This window comes from Hemitrygon akajei, chromosome 21 (assembly GCF_048418815.1).
Source record: "Hemitrygon akajei chromosome 21, sHemAka1.3, whole genome shotgun sequence".
NCBI classification, from domain to species: domain Eukaryota; kingdom Metazoa; phylum Chordata; class Chondrichthyes; order Myliobatiformes; family Dasyatidae; genus Hemitrygon; species Hemitrygon akajei.
In genome coordinates, this window is record NC_133144.1 from 43,394,712 (window position 1) to 43,415,977 (window position 21,266).

Genomic DNA, 21,266 nt, shown 5'->3' on the forward strand with positions numbered 1-21,266 from the left:
GTATTAGACAATCAACCCTGGAGAAAAGATACTAGCTATCTCAAATAAAATCTTGGGTTTCCAGTCATATTGAGGTATAAGTCCATGTGAGTGGGTTTCCAATAGACTCTCTGTCCGAGGCTACCTCCTAGTTTCCATCATGTTAGAATGTCCAGGAACAGGAAGCAACCATTCTTCTCTATCTCCAGTGTAAATTGAATGTTTGGATGTATGATGTTTAGATGGTCGTGGAACTGTTGGAGTGCCTGGAGTCCATGAGGCCACACTACGGAGGTGTCATCGATGTATCTGAAAAAGTATTTCGGGAGTAATGCCAATAAACAGAGAGCCCTCTCCTCAAAGTCCTCCATGTAGAAATTAGCAACAGCCGGCGACAAGAGTGACCCCACGGCCACTCCATCTGTTTGTTCATAGTAGTTCCCCTTATTGAGGGAGTACGTCAATGTAAGGGTGTGTTCAAAAAGGTCAGTGGTACCCTTATCAAACCTTGATCACAAGAGGACCAAGCTGTCCTTAATGGGGACTCGTGAACAGGGTCACCACGTCAAAACTGACCATTTTGTCCTCTGGGGTTAGCTAGATGTTGGTTATCATTTTACAAAGTCCGTCAAATTTGGCTGGAAGCCTGAGAAGAGTTTATTCATCATATATGCTGAGAAAGCGTTAGATCCTCTTTCATATCTGCTATCTACTCATTCCATGCCTTCCATACTAAAAAAATCACTATCAGATCTCCTACCCCTGCCTCCATTGTTCCTCTCCTTACACTTTCTAATCCAGGCAGCATCCTAGTGAACCTCATCTGTACCCTCTCCAAAGCCTCAATATCCTTCCTACCACGAGGTGACCAGAGCTGAATGTAATAGTCCAGATGCAGTCAAACCAGAGCATTATATAGCTGAACTAGAGAAGTGCGAAGATTGTTATGGTTACAGAATTGTAGAGATTATGCCACTGTCCTAGTAATTCAGAGACATTGATTAGTAATGCAGAGGAGATCAATTTAAACTACAATATTGAAGTTTCAAAAAATAATTGTAACTTTAATATAAATTTGCAAACTTAATGTAAATAAATTTAATTCTTTGTAAGTTTGAATATATAATAAGAAGTCAGAAATATCTGGTATTGGTGTAGGTGTCCCTGATGTTGGATTGCAAAAGAAAGCCCACCGTCTCTGATTTAGGTCAAGAAACAACTTATCCCTGTCTGACCTAGGCAGCACATGATTCTGGACTCTCAACCCTCTAACAGGTAGCAGATCAGATAGGTTCATTAGATTAAACCACAGCTGCAGTGCTTTCTGAAGAAGGCCCACAAGCATTTTCTCACGGAAACTAACAAGAAGCAACAAATGGCAACTTTGAAGCGATACATCTCAGATAAGAAGAGTAACGAGGAGAGATTTGGAGTAATTAAATCGAAATGGTAATGCCATTGAGTTGACTCAGGGTACTTCAGAAACAGCTGACTGAAGCTTCAACACAACATTCCAGTAGCCCAACACAGAGGAAAACCGACTGTTTTCCCTCACACTGAATCACTCTGAAGTTTTAACTCCTGCAGCTTCCATTGAAGTGGCTCTGGGCCTTTTTGCCTCAACTAAAGCCTCTTGTATTCCGAGACAAGGAGCAAACCAAACTCCTGTGTCTCCTTCCTGGTAAACAAATAGTCACCTTGAATGCACTTCCTTATTTTATTAACAAAAGAATTCACAAAATTTACAGAGAATATTTCAGACTATTGTTTTTATTAAAATAGTGGAGAAATACTTAGCATTTTAGCATGATCCAGCAATCAGATAAATAACATGCATATCTTCAAAACATCCATCAATAATGTGATCATTGAAATAAGCCCCTTTGAACTTTGGATCAAAGGATGGCATCTACTTTTCAATAACAAGTGTGCGTATTGGTATTTAAAATTCACAGCAGGCGCCTCAATGGATGGCTTTAGCTTTTTGTTCTTAAAAGCTATAGGATGTCTGAGACACTATTCTCTACAGTCACTGGAGTGTTAGCAAAAACCAGGAATTAAGGTGCTCTAAGGTACAGCCGTATTTGCAGTGAGCTAATTCAGGGACACTTAGACTCTGGGCTCTGATAGACACATACAACCCTGTGCTCAGGAGTAGAGAGGTCAAATGTCATAATCTCCAGGTTTTAGCAGTGAAATATGACTGCTCACTCAAGCATCCAGACAGAGTTCCCATTCCCTAGAACCAGTTGTTATGGTCAGTCCAGAATCTTGGCAGTGTGTGAAATGACGCAATGGTGTAACTATTGTTACAAGAAACTTTGTTCTTTAATAATATTGGAAAATAAACAAAGGATGTAATGCACAGAAAATGCCCGAGGAGCTCAGCAGGTCAGGCAGCTTCTATGGAGAGGAATGACGAGCCTAAGTTTCAGCCAAAGCATTGGCTCTTTATTCCTCTCTATAGGTGCGGCCTGGCCTGCTGAGTTCCTCCAGCATTTTGTGTGTGTTATTCTGGATTTCCATGATTTGCAGAATTTGTTGTGTTAAAATAGGTGTTATAGGCAAGATTGTCATTCCAAGGGCAACAGATAGATAAGCACTCTCACTGAGAGTTCTCAGCGTTACCTGTTATATTACTGGCTTCAACTCATCCAGATGAGCTCAGAACTTTCACTGAATTCCAAACTCAGGGTTCTCTCTCTTGTGCGTTGATCCGACGTTCGTGTTTATACACCAGCCAGAGTCCTGTTTATTTGGAGAACAGATGAGACTATAGATGCCAGAATCAAAGAACAAACTGCTGGGGGAGCTCAGTGAGTCAACCTGGAGAAAGACATGCAGAATTGGCTTTGGGGTCAACACCCATATCTTGATAAGGGCCACAGTGTTAATGTTTAAGATGGGCTGATGAAACGCAATCGGCCTGAAACATTGACTCTGTTTAACTGCCCAGAAGCCGACTGAATGTTTTCTGCATTTATTCCAGGTTTTCAGAATCTGCAGGCTCACTGCATTTGAGCTGCCCTTTGACACTTGTATTCCAGCCTATGTAAATAACATGTGGCATTCCCTATAGTTCCCACAGTCATATGATTAATTGAAGGGGAGAGTCTAAAACATCTGGCTGTTGGATTAACAGATGTATAAAGAACTATATCTCATCTCTCAAAAAATCTGCTTTTCTTAGAGGCTAGTGGAATGGATTCACCAAACTGGCAAAAGTTTCCTTGGGCAGAAAAAGTGGACTAGACTTGGATTCTCTAGATTTTAGGAGAATGTGAAGAGATCTCACTGAATCTTGCAAAATTCTTATAGGATTCCTTGGGGTAAATGCAGGGAAAATCTTTTCTGACTGAGGAGTCTAATATTTGGATCACTTTCTAAAAGTAAGGAGCAGGCCATATAAGACTGAGATAAGAAATTGCTTCATTCAGAGGGTGGTGCGGGGTTCAGTCATTGAAAACAAAACAAACTGCACGTTGGGAAAAAAAGCAAAAAATGCTGGAGATGCTCAACAGATTAGACAGCATAAGAGTGAAAATTGTGTAAATGTTTTCACTCAGTCACCCTTCAGCATAAGCAGAAGAGTGAGGAACTAATTTGCTTTCAGCTGCAAAGATGGAGTGGGGACAAAGCAAAGAGATCTTCTGAGATTGAGTGAAGATCAGGGTTGTCCACTCTTCATCACAGAACATGGAGCAGATTCTTTGGAATATCAAACCTGATTCAGCAGTAAAACTCCCAATGCACTGTCCCAAACTAATCTCATTCAAGTACTTCATTAACACCACAGCAGTGTAGTGGTTAGCGTGACACTATTACAGCTCGGGGCATTGGAGTTGGGAGTTCATTTCAGGTGTCCTCTGTAAGGAGTTTGTACATCTTTCCAGAGAGCACGTGTGTTTCTCCCAGTGCTTGGGTTTCCCCCTAGTGCTGAGGTTTCCTCCAATAGTCCAAAGATGTAGCAGTTAGTGGGTTAATTGGTCATTGTACATTGCCCTGTGATTAGGCTAGGGTTAAATAGATGGGTTGCTGGGTGAGGCATCACAATGGGCAGGAAGGGCCTGCTCAGGGCTGTATTCCTAAATAAAATCCCCCCCAGATTCTAAACATGAGATTCTGCAGTTGCTGGATATTGTGAACAACTCACACAAAATGCTGGGGTAATTCCACAAGTCAGGCGGCATCTATGGAGGGGAATGAACACTCGAGGTTTTGGGCCGAGACCCTTTATCAGGATTGGTGAACTGTCTCGGCCTGAAACGTTGACAATTTTGCCCCTCCGTAGACACTGCCTGCCTCGCGAAGCTCCTCTAGTGTTTTGAGTGAGTTGCTCAGGTGCAATCCAAGGCACCATTGAAAACAGAGCTCAATGTATTTCCAAATGTTAATGTGAACATGGAACACAGGGGTGGTGCAGCAAAGGGTGATTGGTGTAGAAAATTAGTCTCGGGTTTGATGAATGGTGGGGAGAACTTGAAAGAGTAGATGGTCTTCTGCTCCTGATTTTTACATTCTCATTTACTGCAACGTGCAATTTGTACTGAACAGGAAATCAGTGACTCGGAGATTCTGGAGCTCGTTCACAGCGCGCTGGGCCGTATGACAGTGGTGAGGCAGACCTTCCCCACCTCCAAGGACCCAAACCGCAGGTGTATGAGAAACAACCATCGGATCTCCTCTCTGCTGTGCGACCCACAGGAAGGCTACCTGCAGACACTACAGGTGTGTATGCGACACAGGTGAATGACACTGTCGGTGGAGCCTCTTGTTGTTATCTATTTCAAAGGCTGTGAAGCAATTCTCCATTCAAACCGTTCAAAGTTAATGAAGCTCCTCATTCCCGATCTATTGGACTGAGGTACCTGTGAATAATATCAGCTGCTATGTCACCATGTGAAACGTGGAGATACTTTGAGCAGTTTGAGAGAGGTGCTAGTGACTGTTGTGTGAGGGGGTGGATGACAAAGAGGTGACACTGTCTGTCAGATGGGAAAGTGACAGCATCTAACAGGTGAAATGGAAACAGTCCCTGTCATCAGAGGAGGTGACAGCATCTGTCACATAGATTGGTGACTGATATCTTTAAATGGGGATATTACTAATCTGGGCAAAAGTATTAACAACCAGAATGGGATTAAAAGAAACTTTTAAAATGCTAAATCATAATTTCTTCCATTATTCAACAGGAATTTTGTTAATACTGTTATGAAATATGCTTTCAAGTCAGCCAAGTTTTCTCCATCTTGAATGGTGGAAAGCTGGTGGTCTTAACACCCCTCACCCCAAGCTCTCTGTCTGATTGTGAAGTGGACCCCTGGTATAGGGAGCCTGGTCTTCCTCCTGTGTGATTCTGGTTACAGTAGCTTTGTACAGATGGAGTGAAGGTTACTGGGAAGTAATAGAGAGATGACGTTTTTAAGGGGACAGGCAGTCCTAGTCAATCTAAAATTAAACATTTGGAATGGCATAATCCATGCATTATCACACTCACCCTCACAAATGCCTGCACACACAAATTTACACTAGTGGGTCAACACACATACAAATTACACATGCATGCATGCACGCACAACCATTGAAATACGTATGAATATTCTCAGCTTCACTAATAAATATAGGAATGTACACACACACACACACACACACACTACAAGTTTTCACTCATACTAGTGTGCATACACATTCTCACAAGATTAGATGAGATTCACTTTATTTGTCACACATACATCAAAGCATGCAGTGAAATGCTTTGTTTGCCACAAATCAAATGAGTGAGAATTGTTCCCACAAGTGTCGCCACGCTTCTGGTACCAACATAACATGCCCGCAACTCACTAACCCTAACCGTAGTTCTTTGGAATGTGAAGGGAAACCAGAGCACTGAGAGAAAACCCATGTGGTCATGGGGAGAACGTACAAACTCCTTACAGGCAGTGGCAGGAATTGAACCTGCGTCAGTGATCGCTGAAGCTGTAATAGCATTAAGCCAACCATAAGACCACTGTGTTGCCCTTTTCAAATCCACGTCATCTGTCTAACATGCAGTCACTCACACACACACAAACACTCATCCACACAGATTTCAGGCTCTCTTGCACACACACTTTCCGTTCCTGAGAAATTGAATAAAGACTGCATAGTAGTTGCAGCCAAAATGAAGTCCGTTCCCAGAATTCCTTTGGTTCCTCAAGGGTGAGCAAAAAAAAAGATATCAATACACGATGGACTAACAAACCTTTTAATCAATGATTTACATGCACCTGAAGCCTATTGTGGATTGAATTCAATGTATGAGATATCAGATGGTCTGATCATTATGAAGGTTGATGGTCATTTGTTTGGGAGAGTTGATGGTCAGTGAGTGAGAGGAATGGGTGATTGAGGAACACCTGCAGTTTAGTTATCAATGGATGGGAAGGTTTCAGTGTTGATCAATGGGTAGGGTAGGATGTCCTAGCTATCAATGAGTTTGGGAGTGTCAGTGTAGGTGAGGAGTTTGGATGGTCAAGGGGTTGGACAGCCTGGTGAAGGGCATGAGCTACAGTGTAGGCCCTTCCTGCTGATGGGGAAAAGTGCCTGCAGGAGATAAGGTGGGTAAATAATATAACAAGACTTCCTAGGTTAAGGGAAGTCAGGAAGTCTTCCTGTAAATTGGACAGCCACACAGTAAGTCTGTGACTGGCATCAGATCTGTTTTAGATCATCATGACATGATTTTACCTGGCAGCAGTCCTGACTGACATTTCACCAGGGATAGCATCACTGCATGAGCATCTGAGGCAGAAATTGGCAAGAACAGTCCCTGATGTGAAAGGCCTGGTGGATTTTCCAGAAAGACATGATTTAAGTTAGTACTTGGTCAACTCTTTTCACAGTTACTGAGTACAGTTAAAAACTTCTGCTTGCATGCCATTGAGACAGATCATTCCATACCTATGTACCTACGAAAAGGGGAGAAAGATTTTACAGTTCCAGAGAAAGTGCAGTGCAGGTCTACAAATAGAGTGCAAGGGCCATATTGGGATAGACTGAGAGATGAAGAGTTCATTTTTATGATACAAGATTATACAGGAGTTTTATAACAGTGAGACAGAAGATTGAACTGGGCAGAATCTGAATCTGAATCAGATTTAAAATCACTTAAAATGCCGTATATCAGATACTTGTTGTTTTGTGGCAGCAGTACTGCGCAATTCAAAAGAATTACTATAAATTACAAAAAGAAATATACAAAAAGATTAAATTAGATAAGTAATACAAAAAGAGAGTAAAAATAGCAAGGTAATGTTCATGGGTCTGTTCATAGTCTGTTTTGAAATCTAGTGGAGGAGGGGAAGAAGCTGTTCCGAAAACATTGAGTGTGTATCTTCAGGCCCCGTTCCTCCCCTCTGATGGTAGTAATTAGAAGGGAGCATGTTCTGGGCAATGAGGTGACAGTATGTGGTTCTCAAGCCTGAAGAACTGTGTGACCCTGTGGTACCTTGGGACACATTGATTTTCCTCTCTGTAGCTCTATAATAGGCAGGGCTGCACAACCCAATATCTCAGTAGCTCCATCTTTAAAAATGCTCTAGAAGTGTGATTTGCTCATCCTCGATAAGCATTTGATGCACCATTCCCGTCAACATTTAAATACAGATAACACCTGTTGTTGCATCCTCTTTCATTTGAACAACAGGATGCTGTGTCCTTTGAAAAGAGGTAAGCATGTACTTGCACCGGAGTTCAATGAACCTGTCGACAGGTTGGTGATAGGCATCTCATTTCTTTGTCACCTAATGTCAGTCAACATCGCTGGTTCATCTATTTACGGATGAGGTTAACGGAAGCTTCTCACTGAGACATTCCTTTCCCTGCCACTTCACCTCATCCCTCAGACAACTTTTTAAAAAATTTTCATGCAAATAAATCTTCCCCTGTATCTTGCAGAATGGTAATCCTCTTTGATGTGATCAAGACGATCCAGTCCATGCTAATTCACTCAGATCTAACTGCTCTCAGAAACTTTGAACAGCTTCCTGTCTGGTGTCATTGTTTTGGAACTGTTTTACAATTTTTTTGTGCTATGATCCGAACTGATGACATTGCTTGCCAGTGATACCAAGGAAAAAACTGCATTCACATTTCTGGAGAATAGAATAGAATCTATTACCAGCAAACACGCCTGGAAGTTTGGCATTACACCTGTACGTGCATGTTCTTTTACATATGACAATAAACTCAAAGTTAACTTTTGACTTCACTAAGTTAGTCTGATTTCCATCCCACTTTCCCCATGAATAATGCACATGGAATCCACCGACTCCAAAGTTACAGGAAGAACTGTTACTTTTTCCTATAATCTCCGATTACAAGTGTGACTCAAGATGATTGATGTAAGGGGGACAATCGTCAGTCATGTTTCCACTGAAAATTTATAAGAGCTTGTAAGCTCAGAATTTAATTCCTTTTTGGGAAGCCCAAGAAAATTCCCACATCTGAAGGAAGGTAACACAATTACAGCTCGATGATTATAAATAGTCACGAGGTTAAAGTGTGTTGGAAGGAAGGTTATTTTGATCCATTACTGTAAATTGCACATGGACCTAAGTATTGATCCATAATCACAGTTTTCTCATTCATTATCAATACCTAATTGTATGATTAATGGGGAACTGAGCAGAATTTATTCTGCTGCCTCAGTTGAGAGGCAGCACTCATCGAGCAGTCCACCTTTGACACCCAGTCAATAGATTAGATTTGGTCTGCAGAATGTCACCTGACTCAAAAGATGTTGACTCAGGAAGATGAGAAAATGAATGGACAGAATAAAAACTGAATCAAAGTGTTTGTGTGTGAAGAGCAGAAACCTCTGATTAACAAACCTCAAGACAGACAGACAGACATACTTTATTGATCCCGAGGGAAATTGGGTAAAACCGGGTGCATTTAGGATAAGGAGTGGTTGAAATCAGATGCTTCTGAGTAATTGTAGTTGTGTCCCTTTGTGCTGCAGATATCCAACCTTTACCTGTATGATAGTGTCCTGTTATTGGCTGGAGCCTTCCACAGAAAACTAGAGGACCGGAAGTGGCACAGCATGGCAAGTCTGAACTGCATGAGGAAGTCCACCAAGTCCTGGAATGGAGGAAGATCCATGCTGGATACTATTCGAAATGTAAGAGAAGCTGAATATATGTGAGAGTGTTGGAAAAGCATAGCAGGTAGCAGGGAACTAGCTATTGGGAATTTGTGATTATCAATAATAATAATAATAAACTTTGAAACATGAACAGGGTATACATTGTCCTGATAGTAATGTCTACAACTCATCCCAAAGACACTACACTATACATTAAACAATTAGGCCTACACAGTAATATCTGTGTAAATCTTCAGAAAGCACCACTAGAATAGTCTGTAAGTTCCTATCAATTGAGAAATGAGCGAGCTTGGCTATACCTGCACCTCAGGTTTTACCAGTTTGAGCTGAGAAAAAATAATCTCTATGTCCTCTATGGTTCTGTCTAGCTATAAACTTGCTCTCTAATTTACTGAATCAGATGGAAATTGGGGATCAAAACAGAAAAAAATCCAGCATCTGCAGATTTCCTCGTGTTTGCTTTTTAAAATCAGAATCAGAATCAGGTTTATTATCACCGGCATGTGGTGTGAAATTTGTTAACTTAGCAGCAGCAGTTCAATGCAATACACAGTATAGAATAATGATAATAATAAATAAGTAAACCGATTGTAGTATACGTATATTAAATAGATTAAAAATCATGCAATAAAAAACAGAAATAATATATATTAAAAAAGTGAGGTAGTGTTCATGGGAAATGACCTATACCTTAATATACCTTCTATACATGAATGATTTGAAATTATATGCTGCTTCATCAGTAAAGCTAAAGCAATTAATTCAATTAGCAGAGCTATTTTTGAAAGATATAAATATGAACTTTGGACTGGATAAATGCAGAACATTAAACACAAAGAAAGGAGCAATAAAGCTGATAGAATACAAAACAGAGGAGCAGGATACAATACAACCGACGGATGAATATGAAACATGTAAGTATTTGGGATATCAACAAGGAAATAAAACAGACCATAGTGCGATAAAGGAAAAACTTTTGATGGAATTTACTGCAAGGCTTAAGAAAATCTGCCAAACAGAGCTCAACAGTAAAAATATAACAAAGGCAATAAACACTTCGGCTATACCTATATTAATGCATTTTGACATAATATCTTGGTCCGAAACCAATCTAGAAAATTTACAAAGAGAAATAACTGAAATGACAAATTTCAGAAAACATTATGTACATTCGAATATGCTTAGATTAATACTACCCAAGACAGAAAGGGGAGGAGGAATAACAGACATTACAAATCTATGCAAAAGCCAGATAAAACTTCTAAGAATATAATTTCATCACCAAATACAGCAATCAGCACTCCGTGCAAGCATACGCAATTCTGATAAGTATACACCACTGAACTTAAATGAGAGCACAACCCAGAAAAATGAAGAACTTATCACTATTGAAGAAAAAGTTAGCCAATAGAAGAGCACGACCCTCCATGGAAGCCATCGCCACGATCTGAGCAGAATAGATGTCAACAAGGAAGCGTCGAATGCCTGGCTCAGAGTTGGAGACCACTTCCCAGAGACAGAGAGGTTCCTTGTGGCAACACAGGACCATGTGCTTAACACAAAATTATCATAAATACATAATAAAAAAACAACAAATGCAGAAAGTGCCAAGAGAAACCAGAAACAATCCAACACATTGCAGGCTCCTGAAGCAGTTTAACACAATCTAATTACTTACACAGGCACAATCAAGTGGCAAGCATCATTCATTAAAATCTTGCTTTAAAATACAAACTCATAAAAGAAATCACACCTCGCTATAAATACAAGCCAGATCCAGTGTTAGAATCAGAATGCCACAGGTTACTTTATGACCAATCCGTTATTACAGTTAGGACAATCCATAATAACTGTCCGGATGTAATATTACAGGATAAACAATAAAGAACAACTTATTTAATAGATATAGCCAGTACAAACACACAAAATTTACAGAGATCAATAAGTGAATAACATCTGAATTAAATACACCTGAGGAAATTGTAAGAGTTTGGAACATGAGCAGGGTATAGATTGTCCCAATAGTAATATCTACAAGTGGTATCATCCCAAAGTCACTACACAACAGCATTAAACAATTAGCAGGTCGGACAGCATCTGTGGAAACGTTGGAGTCCTGACGAAGGGTCTCGGCCCAAAACGTTGACTGCTTGTTTCCACGGATGCTGTTCGACCTGCTGAGTTCCTCCAGCTTGTTGTACATGTTGCTTTGACCACAGCATCTGCAGTGCACTTTGTGATTAAACAATTAGGCCTACACAGCAATATTTATGTAAATCCTCAGAAAGCCAGAATACTAAACTCGGAGAACAATATAACTCGGAGTCCTGCCATGTGCAGAAGTTCGCTGATGACACGGCCATAGTGGGGCATGTCAGGAATGGACAGGAGGAGGAGTATAGGAAACTGATACAGGACTTTGTGATATGGTGCAACTCAAACTACCTGCGTCTCAATATCACCAAGACCAAGGAGATGGTGGTGGACTTTAGGAGATCTAGGCCTCATATGGAGCCAGTGATCATTAATGGAGAATGTGTGGAGCAGGTTAAGACCTACAAGTATCTGGGAGTACAGTTAGACGAGAAGCTAGACTGGACTGCCAACACAGATGCCTTGTGCAGGAAGGCACAGAGTCGACTGTACTTCCTAAGAAGGTTGGCGTCATTCAATGTCTGTAGTGAGATGCTGAAGATGTTCTATAAGTCAGTTGTGGAGAGCGCCCTCTTCTTTGTGGTGGCGTGTTGGGGAGGAAGCATTAAGAAGAGGGACGCCTCACGTCTTAATAAGCTGGTAAGGAAGGCGGGCTCTGTCGTGGGCAAAGTACTGGAGAGTTTAACATCGGTAGCTGAGCGAAGGGCGCTGAGTAGGCTACGGTCAATTATGGATAACTCTGAACATCCTCTACATAGCACCATCCAGAGACAGAGAAGCAGTTTCAGCGACAGGTTACTATCGATGCAATGCTCCTCAGACAGGATGAAGAGGTCAATACTCCCCAATGCCATTAGGCTTTACAATTCTACCGCCAGGACTTAAGAACTTTTTAAAAGCTATTATTAATGCTTTTTGAGATAGTGATTTAGATGCATATCATATTTTTTACTGAGTTAAGTATTGTATGTAATTAGTTTTGCTACAACAAGTGTATGGGACATTGGAAAAAAAAGTTGAATTTCCCCATGGGGATGAATAAAGTATCTATCTATCTATCTAAACACCATTAGAAAAGTCCAAAAGTTCCTAGCAATCGAGAAATGAGCATACTTGGCTATGACCGAACTTCAGATTTTGCCAGCTTCAGCTGAGAAAAAATAAAAATAATAATAACTTTATTCAGATAGCACCTTTCATGCATTAAGGTGCAAACTCAAAGTGTTTTACATAGATTGTGATGATGAATCAATATAGTTATAAAAATATGAGACAAAACTAAAAATCATAAGTAAAGACAAACATTATATAAAATAAAATGTAATTGAATAGACCAAATTATATAAATGTAATCAACATCAAAAGTCATTAAGTAGTCCTATAAGTAGGCCAAATTTTAAAAAGTAGGTTTTAAATTTTAATGAATAGTTTAATTTTGTGAATTATCAGAGTCCCACTCCTTCAATATCCTTTCTCTTTATTAATCACCAGAAAATGGATGAATGACGCACTAAGCTCTTTCCATCCATGATCCTCTACTCGTTCTATTTATACCCACATCACTTTCATTTGTCCCCCACCCCCTCTGCATCAGAATCTTACTCTGTTTGTACTCCTGCTCTGAACCTTCCCTGGGGTATTAAATGCAATGAAGAGGTAGAGCATCCAGCCAAATCCCATCGTTACTCTGTGCCCCTTGTCAATGATAAAAAGTAGTTTGCTTTTTGTGCTCAGAAAACCTGTTAAAGAGGAAATGAAATCATAGAATCTCATCATTATTTGGAGAACTAAACTGCTGAATGCACTTCGGACAAAGAATGGATCATTTCACTTATTGTTAGTTCTGTGATAATCTGGTTAAAGTCTCAATAATAATATGAGTCACTCTGCTGTGAAGGAGACTTTCATTTCTGAAATTAGATGATGCTTTTCTAGTGCATCTGGAGGATACCTTTGCGCATAGGGAAGGACATACAAACTTCATGACAGTGGACACCGGAATTGAACTCTAAACTCCGGGTGTAATAGCAATGTGCTAACCACTCCACTACCATGACACCTTGAACAGGTTTCTTATCAAGGGGAAATAACTATTCTTCTGCCTCATGTTCCTTGTTTTTATCCAATCAAGTTTAATAGAGAGATTTCATGCTTCTTCATAGAATTAGAAGCCTTTTTTTTTACAGAGGTCAAATGCAAGAGGCAGCCAAATGGTCCATTAAAATGCCAACTCCTGGAAGAACCTCTTTCTTGTCCTGTTTTGTGTTACCTCTGTTTTCATGTCCTTATTTTTGGGTCTATGAAATAGTCATTTTACAATCCCCTTTCCCACTTACTTTTAATTATTGTACTTCAACTAATGCTGAGGTACTACTACTGTAGTTCAACTACTGAATTTACATGTAAATAAACTTAACTGGAGAGTAATCAATATCCTGGCTAGGATGGTCACTAATCTTACTCGGGAGGGCTTATATTAGTTTGGCAGTAGGGTGGGAACCATCAGGAATTGGAGGGATTGAGGGGAAAGTAGATAGTATGACCAATAAGAACAGGCTGGAGCAAGGTAATAGCTACAATGGGATTGAAGTGTTTTAATACCAGGAATATTGTGTTAAGGGTCACGAATGTAGAGGATCCATTGGTAGGTGGAATTATGATATTGTGGCCATAACCGAGACTTGGTTGAGAGAGGGGCAGGAATGGATGCCTAACTTTGCCAGGTTTTAATGTTTTAGAAGAGATGGAGAAAGTAGTAAAGGCATGGTGGGGTGGAGGACGGGTTGTTGTGGAGTTGCACCATTAATCTGCACTCAAGGGAGACACAGTGGAGCGCTCATCCACTGAGTCTAAATGGTTCTCAAAAATATGAAAGATGCAGTCACCCTCAAGGGACTATATGACAGACCTCTTCCTTCCTCCCTCACCCCCCCTACCCCAAATAATCACTGGGACATTGGGAGGTCAAACTTCAAGAGACAGTACTCTGTTAACAGTGTTGATGTGCAGGGTGATCTAAGAGTCCAAACCCGTAGCTCCTAGAAAATGGTTATACAGGCTGACAGCTTGGTAAATAAGGCACATGAAATACTTGTCTGTATTCATCAGGGAATTGAGTTCAAGATTTGGGAAATCTGGTTGCCGCTTTATAAACCTCTAGTTAGGCCACATCTGGAGCATTACATTAAGTTCTGGTTGCCCCCATTATAGGAAATATGTTGAGATGTTAGAGGAGGTCCAGAAGAGGTTTAGCGTGCTGCCTGCATTAGGGAGTATTAGCTGTAAAGAGAGTGTGGACAAGCTTGGAGTGTTTTCTCTAGTGCATGGGATGTCTGATAGAAGTTTATAAGATTATGAAAGGCATGGGTAGAGTAGACAGCTAATATCTTTCTTGCAGGGTTGAAATGTCAAATTTCAAATGGCATGCACTTAATGTGAGGGGAAGTAAGTCCAGGGAGATGAGCAAGGCAAGTTTATTTATGGTGGGTGGTGGATGCCCTTAATGTACTGATTGGAATTATGATGGCGACAAATACAACAGAGGTGTTCAAGAGTCTTTTAGAAAGGCACATGAACTTGCGGGAAATGGAAGGATACAGACGCTGTGTAGGTCTAAGGTATTAGTCAAGTTGGGCATTTGATTACTATTTTAATTAGCTTGGCTACATTGAGTGCCAAAGGGCCTGTTCCATTCTGTACTGCTCTGTACTCAATGTTTGAAATCTGATTCTAAACCATGATTATGATTAGTTTTTAAGGCATAAATGTGATCGGCCTATAGGATTCTTTGACAAAGGATCCCTTGCCAGCTCCCAAATGTTCTAATAAGAATCTAAAATGGTCCAATAGTGGAATTCTTTGCTGATCTTTTTCCTACATCTGTGAATCCTACAAATAAATCCTACATTTGTGTGTTTATAAAGCAATAGTTTGTTAACTTTGATCTGCTCCACCAAAATACTAATCTAAATTATGCACTAATAAACCAAGGCCATGAAGGGTTGGGAGGGGAGTAAGACAAGGGAACATCTGAGACTGCTTCCCAGAGGAAAATTAGATTAGCGAGCTCCAATGATTGGATCCTGACGTCCAAGGTTACGGCGACAAACAAAGAGAGGTTTTTCACCTCTTGCAATTTGTGTGCTTAGTTAGTTGCCCTCTTTCAGAAATACAACAGCTTTTGGAAGACAAATCAGACTGTAAGTGACAGATTTTATGTGTAATCACAGATGGTTGGATAGCAGGCCATGTAAGCACATTGGTGCGCTTATTACCAACGTGTCCTCATAATTATGCAATTACCAACCCGTGCCAATTACTGCTCCAGCCACGAATGGATCAGAATTTATTGTTTGCTTGTGAAATCCAGCTTGCAAAAATTCCAATATTTTAGTGCACCTCTCATTTTGTGACATAAATACTAACCACATCCCAGAGTCCTATCTGCAAGTAGCAATGTCATCATCTCATTCAGTTTTGAACACAGAATCCTGATGCACAAAAACAGTTCCAATTTATTCTCATTATACAGGAAATTGTAGGGTAATGTGAGGGGTGGAAATATATACAGAATTCAGAATCACCCACATCAGAATCAGAATAAGGTTTATTATTACCAGCATGTGACGTGAAATTTGTTAACTAAGCAGCAGCAGTTCAATGCAATACATAATCTAGCAGAGAAAACAAATAATAATCAATAAAATAATAATAATAAATAAAAATAAAATAATTGTAATAAATAAACAAGTAAATCAATTATGTATATTGAACAGATTTTTTAAAAATGTGGAAAAACAGAAATACTGTATATTTTAAGAAAGTGAGGTAGTATCCAAAGATTCAATGTTCATTTAGGAATCGGATGGCAGAGGGGAAGAAGATGTTTCTGAATCGCTAAGTGTGTGTCTTCAGGCTTCTGTACCTCCTACCTGATGGTAACAGTGAGAAAAGAGCATGCCCTGAGTGCTGGACATCCTTAATAATGGACACTGCCTTTCTAAGACACCACTCCCTAAAGATGTCCTGGGTACTTTGTAGGCTAGTGCCCAAGATGGAGCTGACTAGTTTTACAACCTTCTGCAGCTTCTTGCGTTCCTGTGCAGTAGCCCCTCCATATCAGAAAGTGATGTAGCCTGTCAGAATGCTCTCCACAGTACAACCATAAAAGTTTTTGAGTGTATTTGTTGACATGCCAAATCTCTTCAACCTCCTAATAAAGTATAGCCACTGTCTTGCCTTCTTTATAACTCCATCAATATGTTGGGACCAGGTTAGATCTTCAGAGATCTTGACACCTAGGAACTTGAAGCTGCTCACTCTCTCCACTTCTAATCCCTCTATGGGGATTGGTATGTGTTCTTTCATCTTATCCTTCCTGAAGACCACAACCAGCTCTTTCGTCTTACTGACGTTGAGTGCCAGGTTGTTGCTGCGGCACCATTCCACTAGTTGGCATATCTCACTCCTGTACACCCTCTTGTCACCACCTGAGATTCTACCTACAATGGTTGTATCGTCAGCAAATATATAAATTGTATTTGAGCTGTGCCTAGACACAGTCATGTGTATATAGAGAGTAGAGCAGTGGGCTAAGCACACACCCTTGGGGTGCACCAGTGTTGATCGTCAGCGAGGAGGAGATGTTGTCACAAATCCACACAGATTGTAGTCTTACGGTTAGGAAGTTAAGGATTCAGTTGTAGAGGGAGGTACAGAGGCCCAGATTCTGCAAATTCTCAATTAGGATTTTGGGAATGATGTATTAAATTAGATTCTGGGATGGTATTAAATGCTGAGCTATAGACATGGAAACATAGAAAATCTACAGCGCAATACAGGCCCTTCGGCCCACAAAGTTGTGCCGAACACATCTCTACCTTAGAAATGACTAGGCTTAGCCATAGCCCTCTATTTTTCTAAACTCCATGTACCTATCCAAAAGTCTCTTAAAAGACCCTATCATAGCTGCCTCCACCACCGTTGCTGACAGCCCATTCCACGCACTCACCACTCTCTGAGTAAAAAACTTACCCCTGACATCTCCTCTGTACCTACACCCCAGCACCTTAAACCTGTGTCCTCTTATGGCAACCATTTCAGCCCTGGGACAAAACCTCTCACTATCCACACGATCAATGCCTCTCATCATCTTATACACCTCTATCAGGTCGCCTCTCATCCTCAGTCACTCCAACCTCAACCTATTCTCCTAAGACATGCTCCCCAATCCAGGCAACATCCTTGTAAATTTCTTCTACACCCTTTCTAAGGTTTCCACATCCTTCCTGTATCCTCCAAAACGAACACCTACGACAGTCGATGAACAGTATCCTGTTGTAGGTGTTTGTGTTGTCCAGGTGGTTTAAAGCTGTGTGGTGAGCCATTGAGATTGCATCTGGTGTTGACTTATTGTGGCAATAGGCAAATAGCAATGGGTCCAGGACTTTGCTGAGGCAGGAGTTCAGTCTAGCCATGACCAACCTCTCAAAGCATTTCATCACTATCGATATGAGTGCTACTGGGTGATTTTTATTAAGGCAAACCCACGTTATTCTTCTTAGGCATTTCCACCTGAAGCAGTGAGAGGTTGAAAATGTCTTTGAGTACTCACACTAGTTGGCTGGCACAGGTTTTCAGAGCCTTACCACGTACTCCATCGGGACCTTCCACCTTCTGAGGGTTCACTCACTTTAAAGACAGCCTAATATCGGTCATCAGGTGCAGCAGGGATCTTCACAGCTGTAGTTGTGCATAGAAAGCGTTGAGTTTATCTGGTAGTGAAGCATCACTGCCATTCATGCTATTGGGTTCTGCTTTGTAGGAAGTAAAGTCTTGCAGACCCTGTCTGGGTCCCTGAGTTGGGGTTCACTTTAAGAGGTTGGTCTGACATGATGACGTAACAATGTGAAGTTTTTTTTACTACACTTTTTGTTCTGTACTTGGTTGATAATAAAGGAATTGTTATTTTCCCTTGAATGTAAAACGCCTCTGCCATGTCATTTATGGAAAGTTAAAATATAATATTAAAATAAACACCTATGTTCACTATAACAATGATTACAGGAATACAGGAGTGAGATATGCCAACTAGTGGTATGGTGCCACAGCAACAACCTGGCACTCAACGTCAGTAAGACAAAAGAGCTGATTGTGGACTTCAGGAAGGGTAAGACAAAGGAGCACATACTAATCCTCATAGAGTGACTGGAAGTGGAGAGAGTGAGCACCTTCAGGTTCCTGGGTGTCAAAATCTCTGAGGATCTAATCTAGTCCCAATATATTGATGTAGTTATAAAGAAGGCAAGACACCGGCTATACTTTATTAGAAGTTTGAAGAGAATTGGCATGTCAACAAATACATTTGAAAACTTCTATAGTTGTACTGTGGAGAGCATTCTGACAGGCTGCATCACTGTCTGGTATGAGGGGGCTTCTGCACAGGACCGAAAGAAGCTGCAGAAGGTTGTAAATCTAGTCAGCTCCACCTTGGGCACTAGCCTACAAAGTGCCAAGGACATCTTTAGGGAGATGTGTCTCAGAAAGGCAGTGTCCATTATTAAGGATGTCCAGCACCCAGGGCATGCCCTTTTCTCACTGTTACCATCAGGTAGGAGATACAGAAGCCTGAAGGCACACACTTAGCGATTCAGGAACAGCTTCTTCCCCTCTGCCATCCGATTCCTAAATGGACATTGAAGCTTTGGACACTACCTCACTTTTTTAACATACAGTATTACTGTTTTTGCACATTTGTTATATCTATTCAATATTCGCAATTGATTTATTTGTTTATTTTTTTGCTCTCTCTCTCTCTGCTAGACTATGTTTTGCATTGAACTGCTGCTGTTAAGTTAACAAATTTCACGTCACATGCCGGTGATAATAAACCTGATTCTGATTCTGAGTTGTACTTAATCTGCGATTAATATAGTTTAATGATAGTATATCTCTGAATTTTCAAAATTGCAAGTAGCTTGATTTCAAGAGAAATTTTGAGGAACAGCAGTATTTGGTTTTCTGAAAATGTGTGTGTTTGATTCCCTTACAAGAACATTATTCCAGTGTAACCAATGTGTCTCTCGAAATACATAGAAAACAAGTCACATAAATGAGAATGAACCAAAAGACTGATGTTATAGACAGAAAAAATCCTTGAAATACTCAGTAAGTCAGTCAGCATCTATGAAAAGGGAAAAATAGAGTTCATGTTTCAGGCCAATGAACTTGCATTTGATCTGGATCTTTTAAGATTTGCTATGATGGCAGTGAAAGAGAGCTGGTAAAATGCATCTATTTATTTATAGGCCATTTTTCATGAACACTGTATGTCCTAACGCAATTTACAACCAATAAAGTATAGCCATTATTATAACTCCTGTGAATGTATGCACAGTCAGGGCCCCGGCGATACATAGATAAATTACCAGATAATCTATTTCAGTGTTATAGGTTAAGAGAGAAAATGCTGCCTAAGATGCATTATATTGTTTAGAAAGATGACTTACTGGAACTGATTTCACTCATTACAGTTCATATAATAGCAACTGAGTGGATCTATCTGAATTCTTTTTAATCAGTTAAAAAATCAAATTGAAACCTAAACTAAAGGCTTAGTGTGCAGAGAAGGGATTTTTGACTAGTCTATGCTAGCTCTTTAATAGAACAATCCTGTACTAATCCCATCTCATTTCTCTCTCTCCATGGATGCAAATGGATGGATTTGATTCAATCAATTGGATTATATGTTGTAATGTTGGAAAATTATTTTGTTGAGATTCTGCACGCAAGGACTTATTATAAAATAATTTTGATTGAGTGCAGTTATAAGATTCAGAGCAGCCTGTTGAAGTTGTCATTTTCATCATCTTCTTCAGGCTCAGAATTATTCAAGAATAATAAATTGTATAAAGCATTGATGATCTGTGCATCAAATCAGGGTCTTTTGGGTAGAGTGGCAGCTATATGAAGTTGGCCATATTCCATCATAAATATGATGTCCTGATGCAGGGTCCTGACCTGAAACGTTGACCATCCCTCTGCCTGCACCGATGCTGCCTGACCCACCGAGTACCAGAGCAATTTGTGTTTTTTATTTACTGCTGATCATAGCATCTGCCATCTCCTGTGTCTTGACCTATTGTGTCTTCTACTTCCCTTTAGGGCCAAATTACAGGTCTAACTGGAACCATGGCTTTTGCTGATGGAGTATCTAACATCAATATTAATTTTGAGATCCTTGGCACCAGTTACAGTGAAACATTTGGAAAAGACGTTCGAAGGGTAAGTACATATTTCTGTTTCTCTTTTTCCGTTTGCACAACATGGGTTGGAATGGTGTATGAGCAAATAAAGTATAAACTTCACAAACTAGATTCTAGTCTGATAGGTGTCAGCCAATGCTATTTCTTCTGCTTAGAAAATGTTGTCTCTCTCTGCTGGTTTTAATGAGTCATGCTATTTTCAAGATCTGCTTGTAATAATCTCCCCTAATACTTGTTAAGATTTGAGGTTTTTTTTTGCATGTTACCATCTGGAAGCTCTATTGCACCACTCATCTGTGGAATAAATGCTATTCTAAGTGAAACAACTTACTGACCCACAGAACATGTGGAGAAAATGATTGATTGACAGTGAAACTGCCAAATAATTTGCAACCTGAGAGATTAAAGGAAGATAGCACAAACTTGTAATGGTGCAGCATCTTTATGTCCCGCTGGTGTACTCAAGCTGCTTCATTATCTCTGTAGCATAGTCAGTGGTGTTATACAGACATACAGCAGGCAGCCTGAATATAGCAAACTCCCTGAAAATGCTGTGAAATAAATAAGCAATGAGCCTTTTTGAATGAAGAATAATCATGTCAAGAACACCAACCTGGTAATTTAATATAAATTTTCTGACTGTTTGTCGACTCATGTTCACCTTCAGTTATGGTATGTTGGCCCCTGAACATTTTAACCCTTAATTAGTTTCTCTGCAAAGC

At 40.2% G+C, this 21,266-nt stretch overlaps 1 protein-coding gene across 1 annotated transcript in view; it reads left to right on the plus strand.

Annotated features, from left to right (window-relative positions):
• The window catches only part of LOC140714256 (glutamate receptor ionotropic, delta-1-like), an 870,844-nt gene that overhangs the window by 721,370 nt on the left and 128,208 nt on the right, over positions 1 to 21,266 (plus strand). The window contains exons 6-8 of the mRNA XM_073025312.1: positions 4,534 to 4,707; positions 8,981 to 9,142; positions 20,444 to 20,563. Of these exons, the coding sequence (XP_072881413.1) occupies positions 4,534 to 4,707; positions 8,981 to 9,142; positions 20,444 to 20,563 (456 nt within the window). The remainder of the gene's footprint in view (positions 1 to 4,533; positions 4,708 to 8,980; positions 9,143 to 20,443; positions 20,564 to 21,266) is intronic.